General features: G+C 37.9%; 1 protein-coding gene across 3 annotated transcripts in view; it reads left to right on the top strand.

The window, feature by feature from the left end:
- Positions 1–3,165: 3,165 nt before the first annotated feature.
- The window catches only part of LOC136882074 (zinc finger protein 501), a 197,929-nt gene continuing 183,439 nt past the window's right edge, over positions 3,166–17,655 (top strand). For 2 of the 3 annotated variants that reach the window (XM_067154579.2, XM_068229318.1), the window contains exons 1-2: positions 3,166–3,259; positions 12,045–12,162. Coding sequence is in view for 2 of the 3 variants with exons in the window: in XM_068229318.1 (XP_068085419.1) it covers positions 12,097–12,162 (66 nt within the window). In the remaining variant the exon portion in view is untranslated. Of the gene's footprint in view, positions 3,260–3,391; positions 3,451–12,044; positions 12,163–17,655 lie in introns of those variants that run through there. The other variant, XM_068229319.1, reaches the window with a different exon arrangement.

Genomic DNA, 17,655 nt, shown 5'->3' with positions numbered 1-17,655 from the left:
GAGCCTTGTATAACCGCCATCTTGCGTAAGCATCCCAAGGGCGTCTATGTATAGCGATCATCTTGCATAAGAACCTTTAAGGAGTCATGTATAGCCAACATCTTGTGCAATTAGCGTCGAGAGATGGCTGCTGTAAAATTTTTCTTTTTAAATTATCCACCACCATTTTTCAACTAAAGAGTGTAGCACTGAGGTTTGCGATGTAAGATGGCGGATGACAGCTGCGCGTGAGTTTGTAAAGCACGTGGAATTTGCCGCCACCACATAGATAGCAGCACGGTGCTCAAAGATGGCGTATGACAGCTAACAGAACTTTTCAAATTACCCGCTACTACAGAGAGCAGGGCGGATGGTAGCTGTCAAAAAAGCACGTGAGTTTGTTTCCAAACAAGAGCGCGTGGAATTTGCCGCCACCACATAGAGGGCAGCACGGTGCTCAAAGATGGCGGATGATAGCTAACAGAACTTTTCAAATTGCCCGCTACTACGTGCTTCAGGTAGTAGCCATAAAGAGGGCAGCACGGTGTTCTGTGGATTAAAGATGGCGGATGACAGCTGACGAAAATGCCCGCAGCACGGTGCTCTGTTGATTAAAGATGGCGGATGACAGCTGCATGTGGCTTTGTTTACTAAACAAGAGCACGTGGAATTTGCCGCCACCACAGGTATCTAGCTAAAGAGGGCAGCACGGTGCTCTCTTGATTAAAGATGGCGGATGATAGCTAACAGAACTTTTCAAATTGCCCGCTACTACAGAGAGCAGCACGGTGTTCTGTAGATTAAAGATGGCGGATGACAGCTGACGAAATTACCCGCAGCACAGTGCTCTATTGATTAAAGATGGCGGACGACAGCTGCACGTGGCTTTGTTTACTAAACAAGAGCACGTGGAATTTGCCGCCACCACAGGTATCTAGCTAAAGATGGCGGCACGGTGCTCTCTTGCGGATGACAGCTGTCAAAAAGCACGTAGAATTTGCCACCGGCATAAAGAGGGCAGCACGGTGCTCTCTGGCGGTTGACAGCTGTCAGAAAAGCACATGGGTTTGTAAAGCGTGTAGAATTTACCACCACCACATAGAGGGCAGCACGGTGCTCTCTGGATTAAAGATGGTGGATGATAGCTGACAAAAAAGCGCATAGGCTTGTTTCCAAACAAGAGCTCGTGGAATTTGCCGTCACTACATAGAGTGCAGCACTGAGGTTTGCGATGCAAGATGGCGGATGACAGCTGTGACGTACCACATTTCAAAGGTAAGTAGCTAAAGAGGGCAGCACGGTGATTAAAGATGGCGGATGACAGCTGCACGTGGCTTTGTTTCCAAACAAGAGCACGTGGAATTTGCCGCCACTACATAGAGTGCAGCACTGAGGTTTGCGATGCAAGATGGCGGATGACAGCTGTGACGTACCACATTTCAAAGGTAAGTAGCTAAAGAGGGCAGCACGGTAATTAAAGATGGCGGATGACAGCTGCACGTGGATTTGTTTATCTCACGCTAGTGAGGTTAAGTTGGTAGCACTAAGGTTTAGGCCCGCCAAGATGGCAGCACTGCCGATGACAGGTGACGAATTTTACATCTAAAGAGGGCAGCACAGTGCTCTGTGGTTTAAAGATGGCGGATGACAGCTGACAAAAAAAGCACGTGGCTGTCAAAAAGCACGTGGCTTTGTTTACCTCGCTCTGGTTAGGTTAAGTTGGTACCACTAAGTTTTAGGCCCGTCAAGATGGCAGTACTGAAGTTAGCGATGCGTTGTTGTCTGTCAAAAAGCACGTGGCTGTCAAAAAACACGTGGCTTTGTTTACCTCGCGCTAGTTAGATTAAGTGACAGCTGTCAAAAAAGCACGCGGCTGTCAAAAAGCACGTAGCTTTGTTTACCTCGCGCTAGTTAGGTTAAGTTGGTACTACTGAGGTTTAGGCCCGTCAAGATGGCAGTACTGAGGTTAGCGATGCGTTGTTGTCTGTCAAAAAGCACGTGGCTGTCAAAAAACCCGTGGCTTTGTTTACCTCACGCTAGTTAGGTTAAGTTGGCACTACTGAGGTTTAGGCCCGTCAAGATGGCAGCAGTGAGGTTAGCGATGCGTTGTTGTCGATGACAGCTGTCAAAAAGCACGTGGCTTTGTTTACAAATTCAAATCTCCCGCCAAAATTCAAATCTCCCGCCAGAATTCAAATTTCCCGCGCCGCGGGAGGAGGAGGAGGCGGCAGAACCCCCCTATTATACTACTATAGGGAATCTACCACCTGGGCGACTGCCCTAAATGCAGATCAGTAGTGATTGATTGATTGATTGATTGATTGATTGATTGATTGATTGATTGATTGATTGATTGATTGATTGATTGATTGATTGATTGATTGATTGATACTGTTATTATTCTAATCAAATATCATCAATACGCATCAAAAATGATATTTGTTACATGTTATAAGTGGTATGTTCCGAGCTGTCAGTGGAGAGATGGCGTGGGAGGACATCAGTAGACGAATAAGTTTGGATGGTGTCTTTAAAAGTAGGAAAAATCACAATATGAAGATAAAGTTGGAATTTAAGAGAACAAATTGGGGCAAATATTCGTTTATTGGAAGGGGAGTTAGGGATTGGAGTAACTTACCAAGGGAGATGTTCAATAAATTTCCAATTTCTTTGCAATCATTTAAGAAAAGGCTAGGAAAACAACAGTCAGGGAATCTGCCACCTGGGCGACTGCCCTAAATGCAGATCAGTAGAGATTGACTGATTCATTGAACCTTTACGTTTCTATCGAAATTCGCTCAGAGAGCGACACTACCTTTTTTCAGGTTTTTTCTTTCTTTCAGTATTGAAGTATAACCCGAAAACCCGGGTACTTCTTGTTGTCTGTACATTTTTGCCCCCCCCCCCCCAGTCGCCGCTACTGACCGTGGTGCTGGCATTCCAGCCCCATGCGAAGAAAGTAAGTGATTTTCGTGAGACCTTTTTCTTCCACTCTTCCCATCGGTGTTTATTGCGCACAAGAAAATCTGAGTCGAGTTATACAATGCCTGTGACTGGAAGGAGAGTCTTGCAACAAAATGCAATCTACTTTCGAAGCAGTAGAAGCAGCTTAAGCCTGCAGCTGTCGAGGGTGGCGAAAGTATTCTTAAATCTACAAGCCCAAGAAAATATGACAGAAGTACATTCAGCGAAGGTATAGGGAATTATTTAATTTTACATGTTAAAAAACGAAACGTACGTGCACAATCATTCGTAGCCTGTTAAGAAAAATAAAATAAAGGTGAGTAGCGAAATACACAATTCCAGCTAATAACTCGAACTGTGTGAGTACTGACCTGACATACACTGTAGGCCTTTATTAATTTGGAAGTGATACCTAAGCACCTTGCTTGTTGATATATTTCTTGTCCCTGGTTAATTATTTTAACGAAAGATTATACGGACTTCGCTTCCGAGTATTTTAAGTTAATTGTGAGTTTCATGTAGGGCCTAGGAGAAGTTGCTTGTTTTTCTGTCTTTCTCGACCTCATATAAATTATTTTAGATTTATCTCTCCGAACTTACCAGGTGTTAAGAGAATTAAACTGGTGGTTTATCTATAATATTAGACAAATAACAATGCATTGATTATAATATTGGAAGAAACGCGATTCAATAAATCCGGTTTGTTTTTGAAGTGTTAGGTATGTTATTGCTGAATGTTGATATTCAGTGTGATGCATCTCTGGAATATAACGAATTTTGCGCTCCCTTCATAACATCCAACATTCATAATCGCGTACGGTATCATTCTTGTTGGTCTCCGGGAACGGATAGCCGAGGTTCTACTGTTCACCTCTTTCCCACGTAAATAAATATTGTATTAATATTCTGTTCTTGTGGATGATGATTGATGATAGAAAATTGTTGGTACCAGAAGTACACTTCGAAGAAGATTTTTATTCTATGTAAACTTTCATGTGACTGTTTTGCGTGCTTGACAGTTGGAAACATGTTCAGATAATACATATTTATCAGTTGTAATGTGACCGATATATTTATTTCAAGAAGTTTTTTAAACAACAACCACACCAAATACTTTAATACATCAATACCGGAGAGCTTGCGGTTTTCAGGGAGAAAGTCGATAGTGCCGCTACTTGCTTGGCTTGGAGTGAAGAACCAAGAATCAAGATCTTTATTTGCCATTGACCATATACAATGAAATGAAATAGTCTTCGTCAACTGATAAAAATTTAGTACTTAATATTACTAAGGCTAAATGAACATACACCTTTTATTAAAACTTAATACTAACATTATGCATTTCTAAGAATTCAGAGGTAGGTACCGTATTATAAAATGGATTTTCCATTAACCAATCATACAATTTTCTTTTAAAATTACTTAAAGGATTGGACCGCGCAGAATGTGGTAATTTATTCAATAATCTTAAGCAACTCATTTTATGTGAGTGAGCAGTTTTTGACAGCATGTGAATTGGGATGTTAATGCTGCTTTGCCCCGAGTATCATGAAGGTGAACGTTTCCCATAGTACTGAATTCATTTTATGTTATTTTTAATATATGTCAAAGATATATAAATATACAAATTTATAATTATCAGTATTTTAAGCTTAATGAAGAGAGGTCGACAATGGTCAATTGCACCTGCCCTACACATTGCTCGGACAACGTTTTTCTGTATTAGAAGAATATATTTACATAAGAAGAATGCCCCCATAATAACAGTCCATAAGTAATGTGTGACAGGAAAAGACCAATGTCACTCCTAACTAAATCCCTCAGTTTCCATATCAAATAGGCCACTCATGATATTGTTTTACAAACATGATCAATATGTGTTTCCCAGTTCAATTTGGCATCAATATGAAAACCCAAAAGTTTGACTGACTGACTTTCAATATCTTTGTATAATCCTAGTGTGAGAAATTGAGTTTTATCCTGATTGCACAACAGCCTATTAGATGAAAACCAATACATTGCAGTTGCAAGAGCTTCCTGTGACATCTGATGGAAACCTGAGATGCTCTGTTGTTTTGTAATTAACATTGTATCGTTCGCATACGATATAAGACCATGACATTTGACATTTTGCAGTAAATCATTGACTGCCAGAATGAATAAAAATGGACCGAGGATAGAGGCCTCTGGCACACCAGTTGTAACAAACTGATATCTGTTATTTAAGTATGACTTAATTAAGTTCAGTGAGGGATACTCAACACCATACATCTCAAGCTTTACAAGTAAAATTTCATGATTAATACAATCAAAAGCTTTACTTAGATCACCTAACACCAAAGAGATCGCCTGCTTGTTTTCAAAAGCTGTTAATATCTGATTAACAATTTCAAAAACAGAGATTGTAAGTTTCAAAGTTTCAAAATAATTGCTAAGTTGATTGTACAAAAGTGATTCAAATATTTTAGAAATTATTGGAACAATTGAGACTGCACGATAGTTCTGAAGAAATTCTTTGTCACCACTTTCAAATACTGGAATAACTTTAGGAATTTTAAGTAGATCAGGAAAATCTCCGAACTCTAAGCACTTAGTAAAAATAAAAGCTAGAGGTTCAGAAATCAAATGTATTATTCTTTTGATGATGTAATTAGATAACCAATAACAATCCATATTCTTAGAGTGTGATAGTTTTAAGCTAACTTTAATTACTTCATGAAATGTGATTTCAACCCAATGGCAAGTGTTTCAGCAAGGGGGTTGATTGCGAAGAAAGTCACTTGCAGTTGTACCTGTTGCCTTAATTTGATCTCCGATTTCTTTTGCAGAGTTTAAGAAATAATTATTCAGTCCTTCTGGATTGAGAAATGTGTCTTGAGTTCAAGTAGGGATGTTTTCTTATACTATAACATTGCATGCCACCTTGCATTTGTTGGGTGCATTCTCAATATATTTTTCACAAGCTAAAGTTTTGGCATGGATAAGTTTTCTTTTATGTAACTTTTTACAATGAAGATAAGCCATTCTGCTCGGTTCCTACTTGAGAAGAGTTTTTATGAATTCTATACAGCAAAAGCATTCTTTCTCTGTACTGGGTCAATCCCTCAGTATACCAGTTCAACTTCTTGCTTTTAAGTTTACCATTATGACTAATTTTTACCAGTGGTGAACATAAATGCCACAATTCAACCGATTTATCTAACAAGTTTCCATATACAGTTTCAATATCATTTTCTCCCATTTGAAATTCAAATACAAAGCCCCAGTTAATTTGTTTCAGATTTTCAATAAATATGTTAATATAATTATCACCCAGACTTTTTACCCACATCATAACAGGTTTGTTATTGTAAATTATGTCAGGCTGATTAAGATATAATGATTTTAGCAAGGGGTCATCTGCAAAATCCCCACCAACAAGTCTAAGTTTATACAAATCTCTCAAAATATTTACAATAATATTATCCAAGCATGCATTATTATGTGTAGGTAGTAGTAGTAGTAGTAGTAGTAGTAGTACTATTTATTCATTCATCATGTCGGTTACATATTTACAGGACTCTGTTTTATATATACATAACTCTTCTAATAACATTATTACTTGAGAAATATTAATCTTATAACTAAACCACATATATTACAGAAGTAGTAGTATTATTATCAACATATTAATACTTAAAATAAATTGAACTTCTAACTATTTCTTGCACACATTAAATAAATTATTATTATTATTATACAAAATCACACCAACCTCAACAGAGTCGAGTAGATATCAGTAAAATACCACGTAAGGTGAAACCTTGTGTGTGGTAATTTAGAATATTAATTACATAGTGAGAAATATATTTTAAATGATGCCTGAAATACGAGTATGGGTATGAGTGAATGACGGATATGATCAACAGCACATGGTGGAGCATTGAATAGAAATTGAATATGGTGACGTGATATTCTCATTTAGTTATTTCCTCCATAACAGTTTTATTATCCCTGACAAAGGATTTAAGACACTTCAGACTCATTTTCTGACCTAATAAAGTAGTTTGTAAAGAACCGGGAAGGACATTAAAGAATTTTGGAATGAAGTACAAGAAATTGAGCTTTGTTATGCTAAGTTTGGGATTGTATAACATACAACGGTGGTTCATCTTACTGCGTGTTGAATATTCATGTTTAATGTTCTCAATTATATTTTTGTTTTTGTTAATATATTTTTTTTATATTTCAAGGGCATAGAGCTGTTTTACATTAAATATATTTGCTTCAGCATATAATTGACTACTTGGGTATAATTTTCCTTTCTGGTACATTATTCGTAATATAAGGTTTTGAACAACTTGTATTTTATTGATTACATTTTTGTAGGCTCCTCTCCATGCCAACATTCCGTAGCTAAGAATAGACTGAACTAAAGCGTAATAAACCTCTCTTAACAATTTTATACTGGATATGTATTTTAAATTATGAAATATATAAACAGTTCTTCTGATTTTCTTTCTTAAATCGGTAATGTGACTTTTCCATTTCATGTTCGAATCAATTAATAATCCCAATTACTTAACATTATTTACTTTATAAATTGTGTGGCAGTTACAATTAAATTTACAGTTGATGTTGTGTACAATTAATTCATTAAAATCCTTTCGTGTATCTGTTACAGAAAAATTCATAAATTTTGTCTTTTTAATGTTTAGAAATAATTCATTATTATCTAACCATGCCTTAACTTTAAGCAGTGCTCGAGTTGCTCTCTGTCTGACGAGATTCCAGCTATCACCCTCAACATAAATGACTGTATCATCTGCATATGTTACGATGTGCGTATGTTCAGCATTTGCTATTGTTTTCTCTAGATCATTAATAAATATAATAAACAATAAAGGACCTAATACTGTGCCTTGTGGGACACCTTTTATTATCCTCATCGGTGTGCTTAGATGTTGATTAATTTTGACATACTGTACTCGATCTGTCAAGTAACTTTCAAGCAATTCCAGCACATTACCCCTAAAGCCGTATTTTTCCAATTTCTGGAGGAGCAAGCGGTGTGACACACTATCGAATGCCTTTTCAAGGTCGAGAAATATCCCTGTGGAGAGCAGAGTAGAATTAAGACTTTCGTATATTCTCTTTGTTAAGGCGGATATAGCATCAGTCGTTCCGAGATTTTTAATGAATCCAAACTGTCTGGGTGAAAGTATTTGGTGTTTTTCTAAAAATTGGTAAATATTGTTCTTTAAGCATTTCTCGAATATTTTTGATATTGTTGTAGTTATCGAAATGGGTCTGTAATTTCTAATGTCACAAATATTTCCAGACTTGTGAAGAGGTTTTACTATTGTTTTTTTTAAGCTGTTTTGGAAAGTAACCTAAGGTGAAGGAATTATTGATAATATTCAGCAACGGTTCCTTTAATGACTCTATATTTTCTTTAATAATTCGAGCCAAAATATTGTCTATTCCTACAGCTTTGTTTTCATGTACTTCACTCAAACATCTCTTCAGATCATATTCTGTTACCGGTGCAAGGAAGCAAGTATGAGGGTTGCGAGCGATATTTAATGTGGAGTCGGAAATCTGTCTGTGATGCTTTGCTTTCTCAGTGGTTTCGTTAATGAAATAATTGTTAAATTTATTAGAAATATTTATGTCATCTTTCCAGATTTCACCTTTATATCTGATTTCCTTGATCTCTTCTTTTCTAACTGACCTTTGTGTTATTTCATTGACTATGCCTCAGACCTTACCCCGGTTATTTGAATTGTGATTGATCAGATTCCTATAGTACTCAGTTTTCGTTTTCATAATTAGATCATTTAGTTTGTTCCTATATTTCCTGTACTGTTCTTTAATTTCCAAGCTATCCTTATTTTTTAAATATTGTTGATAAAGTTGGTCTCTTGTGTGAATAGATTTTACCAAACCGTAAGAAATCCATTCTCTTCTTTTGACTTCCTTTGATTTCAGTTTAACAGTGGACAGGCTCATGCAGCTTTTAATTGTATTTACGAATTTATCAAGTTTGATATCTAAATCACTGCTGTTTAAGATGTCTCCCCAATTTATTTTACTTAAATGATTTTTAAGCTCAAAATGATCTATTTTAAAACAGTTACGTCAAAAATTTGGTATATTATTAGGGACCAAGGCATTTTGAATGTTGAGACTTACTATTATGGGATAATGATCTGAAATTTTACTTTGGGAGATGTTAGACAGAATGTCGTCATTTCTCAACCTACTTTTAATCAAAGCATGATCAATACAGTATTTACTTGTACCAGATACTCTAGTAGGATTGTTTATTAAGGACTGAAAATTTCTTTCTTGTACCATGTTGAGATATTCGTCACAGTCGTGTTCATTTAAAAGGTCTATATTTGTGTCCCCTATTATCAGTTCGGTTTCAACATGGCATCTATCTTGGATATAATGATCTAACGCACTGAGAAACCGCTGTTTGTGATATTCACATGACCGATATACTCCTGTAATAGCTACTTTCTTGTTGTCATAGTTAATTACTACTCTGAGAAATTTAAAGTCATCGTACTCAATAATTTCCATTTCATGCTCCAAACCATTTTTTACCATTAATACAACACCATCACATTTGTTAACTGAACCCTCATTGTAATAAGATGTATACAAGGCATGGTTACTTATATTTACATTACTCAGTGACCAACTTTCTGTTAAAATTACGACATCAAACCTATGATCATATGCTTTCAAAACGACGTCTAAAATGTTCTTATTTTTCCTTATGCTTCTAATATTAGTATGAAAAATTTGTAATGTACTTTTCCCTTCCGCATGCTTCTGCAATCTACTCGTGCAATCTTTGATGCCCCTTCTCGTCTCTGAAAGAGGTTGCTATGTTACATAATCATCTTCTAGACCTATTCTGACTATTTACAGGAAAAGGTTAAAGTCAGCTGTTAGTTATTACTAAGAAGGAAGTTACTGTAAGTACGGAGTTTGTACAGAGGGTTGGGACAAGGTCAGTGTCCAGTGGGGTACCGTAATTAATGAGCTAGTGAAGGTCAAGCAGGTAGACTACAAGCCGTTCAGCCAAGCAGGGTGGAATGCAAGAGCAGTGAAGGGGAGAGTGAGAGAGAGAGAGAGAGAGATAGCGAGAGGGAGATGTGTCCTAGAAGAGGAAACAAAACTTAATACAAAGGGTTACCAGCTTATGGGTTAGTAAACTAAACACAGGTTAGATATGAGTAAGCTCATGGAATGTCACTCATCTGCACAGCGCGGTGCATGCTGCCGTCAGCGGTCTTAAACAGGATAACTCCATCACTGGTCCAGACATTTCTGACGCTGTACTTGGAGATAGCCGCCTTCAGAACCGTCAGTCTGGCAGACGTAAGGTCCTCCCGGATCGTGACACGAGATCCTTTTAAATGCCTTTTCTTTGCGAATATCTCCTTCCTGCTGCGATAACTTGTCATCTTCACGATAATAGGCCGGGGTTTATTACCAACTTTAAGCCCGACTCTGTGGCTCCTGTCAGTATCAGTCAATTTTATGTCGGCACCAATGTCACATGCAACATTTAATACTAAATTGTCCGTGTCCTCATTCGACTCTTCCGGAATGCCAAATATGCGGAGGTTATTTCTACGCTGATATTGTTCCAAATTATCATAATTTGACTTCACTTCCGCTTTAAGTTCTGCGAGTTCCTTGTCTCTCTTGGCAATCTGATTCTTTAGGTCCTCACATGCATGATAGCCAGGCAGGCATCTATTTTTTGGAAATGAGACATAGCTCTCATAGTGCATTGGCACTGCTGGTGGCTTCAAATAGCCTATGCAGTGGCCTCCACAGTATGCACTAGCCTTGCGTCTTGGGTGGTGTGCTAAGTCCCAACTGACGAGCCTAACTTAGCACACGAGGGCGAAACGCAGGCAACCAAGAATGAGTTAGCTGGAAAATTTATAATGTCCAATAACGGACCATTATATTGGTATTATAAATTTACTCATTCAGGACAAATATTTTAGGTTCCCTATGGGAATCAACATCTACATCAATAAAACAAGACTCAATGCATCCTCAGACTCAAAAATGCGCCACTTACAACAGCTTAACGGACCGCGCATTTAAAGTCCCCATGTCTGAAAGGGATCTGAATAAGGAATCATTCATGCTATTGCCAAGTTCAATGGTTATAACAACACTTTTATTGAACTCATAATCAATAAATTTAAGCAACGCTCAAAATCAAATTTAATAAAGGATAAATCAAGATCAAAATTGTTTTCGACTTTCACTTTTGATAAAACAATATATAACGTCACCAATATATTTAAGAAACATAATGTTAACATCTCTTTCAGAACTAACAATAGAAATTTGGACGTTCTACACAATTCCAACCTGATCAATAGTTCTAACCCTTTCTCAAAATCATGTGTATACAGATTTCGATGCAATGACTGCAGCAGCTCATATAACGGTCAAACTGGTCAGAACATAAACATCAGGTACACAGAACATACAAATGCAATTAGGTATAATAGATTTTCCGCAGTAGGCCAGCATATACACGATGCTAAGCACAAATTTTATGGAATAGACCAGGATATTGAAATCCTTGACATGCTTACCAAAGGCCTCCTTTTAGACACTACCGAAAACTGCTACATTCAGTTAGACCCATTTTTTAATTCAAACCTTAATTTAAAAGGCATCTCTGAGAAACCGAAAATCCTGTTTGATGTTCTCATTGCAGTGTTTAATATGTTTAAAATTCCAGGAAATAGCTCAATCTTTCAGATAGGATGTAACTCTTTGAAGCAATATCCCCTCCTACCTCTAAAACCCCTTGATCCAGCCTCCAGCCCCTTCTGTCACCCCTCCCCCTCCTACTCCCTAACACACTCCTCCCTTTCCCCTTCCTTCTCTCTCTTCTTCTGGTCAAATTGTGCTAAATTGATCTCCTCTCATCTATTCAATTCAGTATCTCTTCATTCATGATTTGATCTATCCATCTCATCTTCAGCATTCTTCTGTAACACCACATATCATTACACTACTATCAAAAAAATATTTAAAATAATATACTTTCCTGGGTCATGTTTCAGTGCAAGGTCAGCAGAAGTAATTTACAACCCCAGCACTGTCTGAATATGTGAAATGGACCTTAAAGTGGACATCAAAGAGGAACCAGTATGGTTTGAAGAAACAGCAAATCCTTCATTCGTAAGTATGATTTCAGATAACTTGATATGGATTACAATTTAATGTTCTCGCTCGAGACTCTGAAGACTGACTTCACAGATCTCAGGACTCTCACGGGAATCTTCAAGTCTTATTCTCCTGTGTTGTGATCTCTGAAACGTCCCATTAACTATGAGCATAAACTTGATAGTATACCATCAGCAGTTCTCATACGGGAACGTGTGTGTTGATAAAATTTATCAAAAGCCTAGAAAAGTATTGCAGGTTCCACTTTGAGCTCCTTAGTACCATTAACAGAAGTGAAAACGGTTCACCAGTTATTCGAGGTGGACATCTTAGCTTAATAACCCTGTATAATTTGTTAAAAACATAGATAGGATGTAGGCTGGGGAATACAATGTCAAGTGACAGAAGTGCCAAGAATGAAGTGTTGAACAGGGTGAAAAAATTATCCAACTTCTTCCATCAAGTACGGAACATAGTATGTGACAAGGGAGTTCTTCAGAGGGCTAAACAGACCCTGTGTAAGACTTATCTCCTGTCCATCATGACTATAGTCTCGAGAGTTGTGTCATACGTAAAAGAGAAGAAAGTCAACTACAAGCTGTTGAAATGAAGATCCTTAGATCAGCTGTACAGGAAACAAGGAAGGACAGAATTAGGAATGATCAGATATGAAGAGACCAGCAGGTCAACCTGACCATGGAAGAAAGGCTGAGTGTTGCAAGGCTGAAATGGCAAGGACATGTTAAGCGGATGCAGGAGACTCCAACACCAAGGAAGTTTCTTGTAAAGATCACTCCAGGATGAAGACCAATTGGATGCCCTAGATAAAGGTGGTTAGATCAGATAAGAGATGACCTAGAGAAGAGAGGAGAAACATGGGATGCTCTAGAGAGAAGAGAAGCATACCAGGGAGGCACATCATACTTAAACATCCTAGCCTGCTCACTGGAAGGAATTCATGATGAGGATGTAGGCTACACCTACCTGGGTACCTCGCTGTTGTTGTCGACAGGACAGCTTCTTGTGATGCAGGCCGGACCACAGTTGTTCACTGTGATGATTCCCCTTCAGCAATGTTATGTGTTTTAAGTGCCGGATCATCCCAGAAATATTTCTGCTGACATATTTTACTTCTTTTGAATAAACAACACAGTGGGCTGTGCCATTTGGAATCTATTCAAAACAACCTACTCCCACGATTTAAGTGGCGTTTCGGACATCATCTTGAAGTTGTCGCATACAATTAGACACAATTACACATTGCACCATCATATACTGAATTACCTAATTATGATGTGAATACTCTGTAACATTAGAAGGACGCCACTAAAATATCGGTAAACACAAGCACTGGATATTGAATCTGATGTACGCGTCCAGTTGCCATCAGTATCTGTACTTAGCCTGCTCATTCATCTACTTACTGCTGCATATACTTTATAATTATGTTATGCTACGACAAACTAGACCTCTTATAATCGTTATAAAACATCAAAGTCATATGACATGCCAATGATAGCATTTATTATTATTATTATTATTATTATTATTATTATTATTATTATTATTATTATTATTAGTCACAAACAGTCATATCAGCACACTATTTCATTACATAATCGGCTTTTGGACTCTAAGGTCCATCAGTTGTGTTAGAACTATTTACAACATTTAAGTCCACATGAGTATGTCATTAACACGTTGGCTGCCAGAGCGGTACATTGTGAGTGTCTCATTAGACTTTCTCTGAGCTGTTGAATTCGCTATGCTAGCCTCGGAGCAAATCCTGGTGTGCTTTGTTTCCAAAATATAGTTTTCATTTGTTATTAATCCAACCTCCTTTTATTGGCAATATGTGAGTATTTGTCCAATCAGTTTAGCCATGCGCTCAGGTTTACTGAGTTGGCTAACTCACAAGCTCATGATTTTGAAGATTGTGGGTTTGAATCCTACTGTCAGGAAACCTGGTTATGGTTTTCAGTGATTTTCCACTTTCCACCCCAAGCTTATGCTTACCTAATCGATAGGCCACACTGATCCCTTCCAAATTGTTGTACCCATACCTGAGCTAATTTCTACGCTTATCGCAGTAAATATAGCCTAAACATGAGCATTTTCTAAATTGACAACATAGCAACATTTTACATTACCATTGAGCATTTGGCAAGGGGTAAATAGGAAATAAATATATTTCAAATTTAATTTGGTGAAGAGTTTTTTGTGTTGCAATAGATCAGTTTGACATGGACACTACTTACCAGAATTCTCATTCTAGCATTTATTATTCTAGCATTCTTCCGAATTCGAGAAGAAAATGGTTTCATTTTTATAACTAACCTCTCCGTTCACTGGTAAAATAACTTAGAAATATCTTGTAATTATTTCACACACACCCTACTGTAAAAGAATGAGTGCCTTGCGATTGTAGTCGTAAGCGCTAGTAAACAAATTGTGGCTCGCTCTGTTATCTACAATGTGTACTATCAAGCAATGGAACCTTCTAATACTGCTAGACTGTACCGCTCTGGCCGTCTAGGCAAAACCATGCAGTGAACTTTTCTGTGAGGCCATGGCGGTACCTCGAGGTGCTGGGAATTTTTCTTGTATTTCGTACGTACATTGAACACTTTACTACTTATTTACTACATGCATAGAAGAAAAAATTCTTTGGCCACTGCGACATTTCTTGCTATGTGTCCTGGCAGTCAACGTGTTAAAATAAGTTAAAATAGAGCCCAATTGAGATCAGCAGTAAGATAAAGAACAAGTGTGAGAGTGTGAACATAATACGTATAAACCTTAAAATGTTGGTGCAACATACCATAGGAAAGGCTGGTTAACTGAGCTCAATAGCTGCAGTCGCTTAAGTGCGGCCAGTATTCGGGAGACAGTCGGTTCGAACCCCACTGTCGGCAGCCCTGAAGATGGTTTTCCGTATTTTCCCATTTTCACACCAAGCTGCACCTTAATTAAGGCGACGGCTGCTTCCTTCACACTCCAAGCCCTTTCCTATCCCATCTTTGCCATAAGACTGATCTGTGTCTGTGGGACATAAAGGCACTTGTTAAAAAAAGGCTGGCTTATCCTGGTGCCTAGGCTTTTGGTCGAGCACTAAAGAGACATTCAGCTTTAAGTGTGGAGTGCACATTACATCACCTTAAAGTTGTGAATGTTACTTGCAACTGTTTCATTGAGAATTTTATTGGGTTCCCTTATCTGTTTAAAGTTAAAAACTTCATCACTGATCCGTATTGAACTAATAATTACAATGTTAGAAAGAGAAAGATGTTCCACCTCTTCAATACAATAATAAATTGTTGCACAAAATTAATGTTGCAACATGTTTAACCCATTGAACTGCAATTTTTCTTGAAAATAAATATACACTGATTGCGATTTAATCTAGCTTAAAAGAGAACACTTTTGGTACAGCAAGTTAACACACTGAAACACAGTTCACATCCTAACAATAGTTCAACACAGTGTGGTAGATCTTAAAACACTCTTCTACATGCAGTGCCACCTTACACTTATCACATTCATAATGGGATTCACCCCTGTTCTTTCCCTTGGGATTTTTTCCCCTGCAGTCATAGCAGACCTCGCACCTTCTTGATGGTGATGCCTTGCTTGCTGTTGCTGTTATTTTGACAGGGAAGTGACCGCAGTGTTTTCCTTGTAACCTCGTTGGTGTACTTCCTGCACTGGGCCGGCCTCTGGTTCGATAATCAGGCAGAACAACATCCTCCAATAATTGCTCCGCAACATCAACCCTGAAACTGGATAAGCTCGGCCTCTTTTTTCCTGGTTTCAGCATGTGATGAACTACGCTAGAATTTTGCATTGCCATGTCAAGCACATAGAAGTATATTTTCTTATACCCTTTGGCATATCGTCTCATTAGGGGGTATGATGCGAGGCATTGGTCATGTGAATCAACACCACCCATTCCAGAATTGTAGTCCACAACCATGTTTAGTTTCAGAACAAGTTTGCCCCTTTTGCTTTTAGTTTCCACAAAATCTGGTCTTTGATGCACTGTTGGTAGAAGATGTACATTCTTTTTATCCACCCATTTTGTGGCAAGGATGCCATTTGCTGAGGCAAAAGTCAGTTCTCCTGTCTTGAGGTTCGTTGCTGCAAAATGGGGTGGCATGAATTTCCGGTTGGACGTACAGTTCCAATGGCATTGGTATTTTTCATTATCAGTTCCCTGAAAAGAGTAGGTGAGCTATACCAATTGTCCATATAAATAGTCCTGCATGATCCTAGCAATTCGTCACACAATTCAAGAACAATTGCCTCGCTACACAGTAGTCGTCTGGCATCACCTGTCCATCTACATGCTGAGGTTCTTTACCAACATATATACAAAACTTCCAGCAATAGCTAGTGTCAGAGCAGCAGACTTTATAGAATTTTATACCGAAACGTGCTCTTTTTGAAGGGTTGAATTGAACGAATGCCGAACGCCCCCTGAACTTCATCAAACTTTCGTCAATACTTATTCTTTTTCCAGGCACGTACAATTTCTGAAACTTGTCTAATAGTAGCTGCAAAACAGGTCTAACTTTCCGCAGCTTATCACACTGGGTTTCCGGAGAATCTGGGGCAAAATGCAAATATCTAGATATGATACTGAAACATCTATGAGACATGGTTTCTGAAAATATCAGCGTTTCTCTAACCCTTCTCCTAGTCCAGTATTCTTGAACCGAAGACTTTTTGGTCTGAGACATCAATATACATAACGCAAAATGAGCCTTCAGTTCATCCTTTGTCACAGGAAACCAGTTCTCCTCATCATAAGTTTTCTTTTTTGTAGGGTTACTTTCAATATTGCGAAGACATTTTGCCGCATTAGCTTTAGTTTCATTCTTTACAAGTTCCCAGAATTCGTCAGTCAGAAACTCACCTAGCACTTCAGCCTTCCCTGGATTCTTGCCTAATCTTCTTGCTACCACAGAGTTCAGTTCTCCATCTATAATACACCACATATTATTTGGTACATTGTCTGTTTGTGTCCACTTCCAGTTTCTAGGTTATGCACATGTTCACCTGCGTCCCCGTCTTCATTTTCTCCAATAATGTCATCTAATTCTTCGGAACTACTAATGCTAACATCACTGGAAGGTAATTCAGTATCACTTTCATCGGAAAAATTGTCACTGACATCGCTTTCCTCCAAAAAACGTAATATTCAAGCTTCATCTGACTCGGCCATGACGTTGACTTTACCTTCACTAAGGCTTTACGCGGCAATTTACTCGATCATATTTAGAGAGTGTAACAAAGGCTTTTCAGTCTGTCAAACACACAGCAAATACAATGTAAATTAAAACACTATAAACATATCTGTAAAACACACACTAACATACAAAGAATGACATGTTTCGTTCTACAAGAACATCCTCAGATTCTATCAGATCACTTAAAAACAAGCTTGTATATGTACAGTAATGTTTACGTAGCATAAACTTGTCAATGATAGTGAGATTAGTGATAACA

The sequence above is a fragment of the Anabrus simplex genome, chromosome 10 (genome assembly GCF_040414725.1).
Source record: "Anabrus simplex isolate iqAnaSimp1 chromosome 10, ASM4041472v1, whole genome shotgun sequence".
Lineage (NCBI taxonomy): Eukaryota > Metazoa > Arthropoda > Insecta > Orthoptera > Tettigoniidae > Anabrus > Anabrus simplex.
The sequence above is the reverse complement of the archived record's forward strand: the minus strand, read 5'-3'. Positions and strand labels throughout refer to the sequence as shown.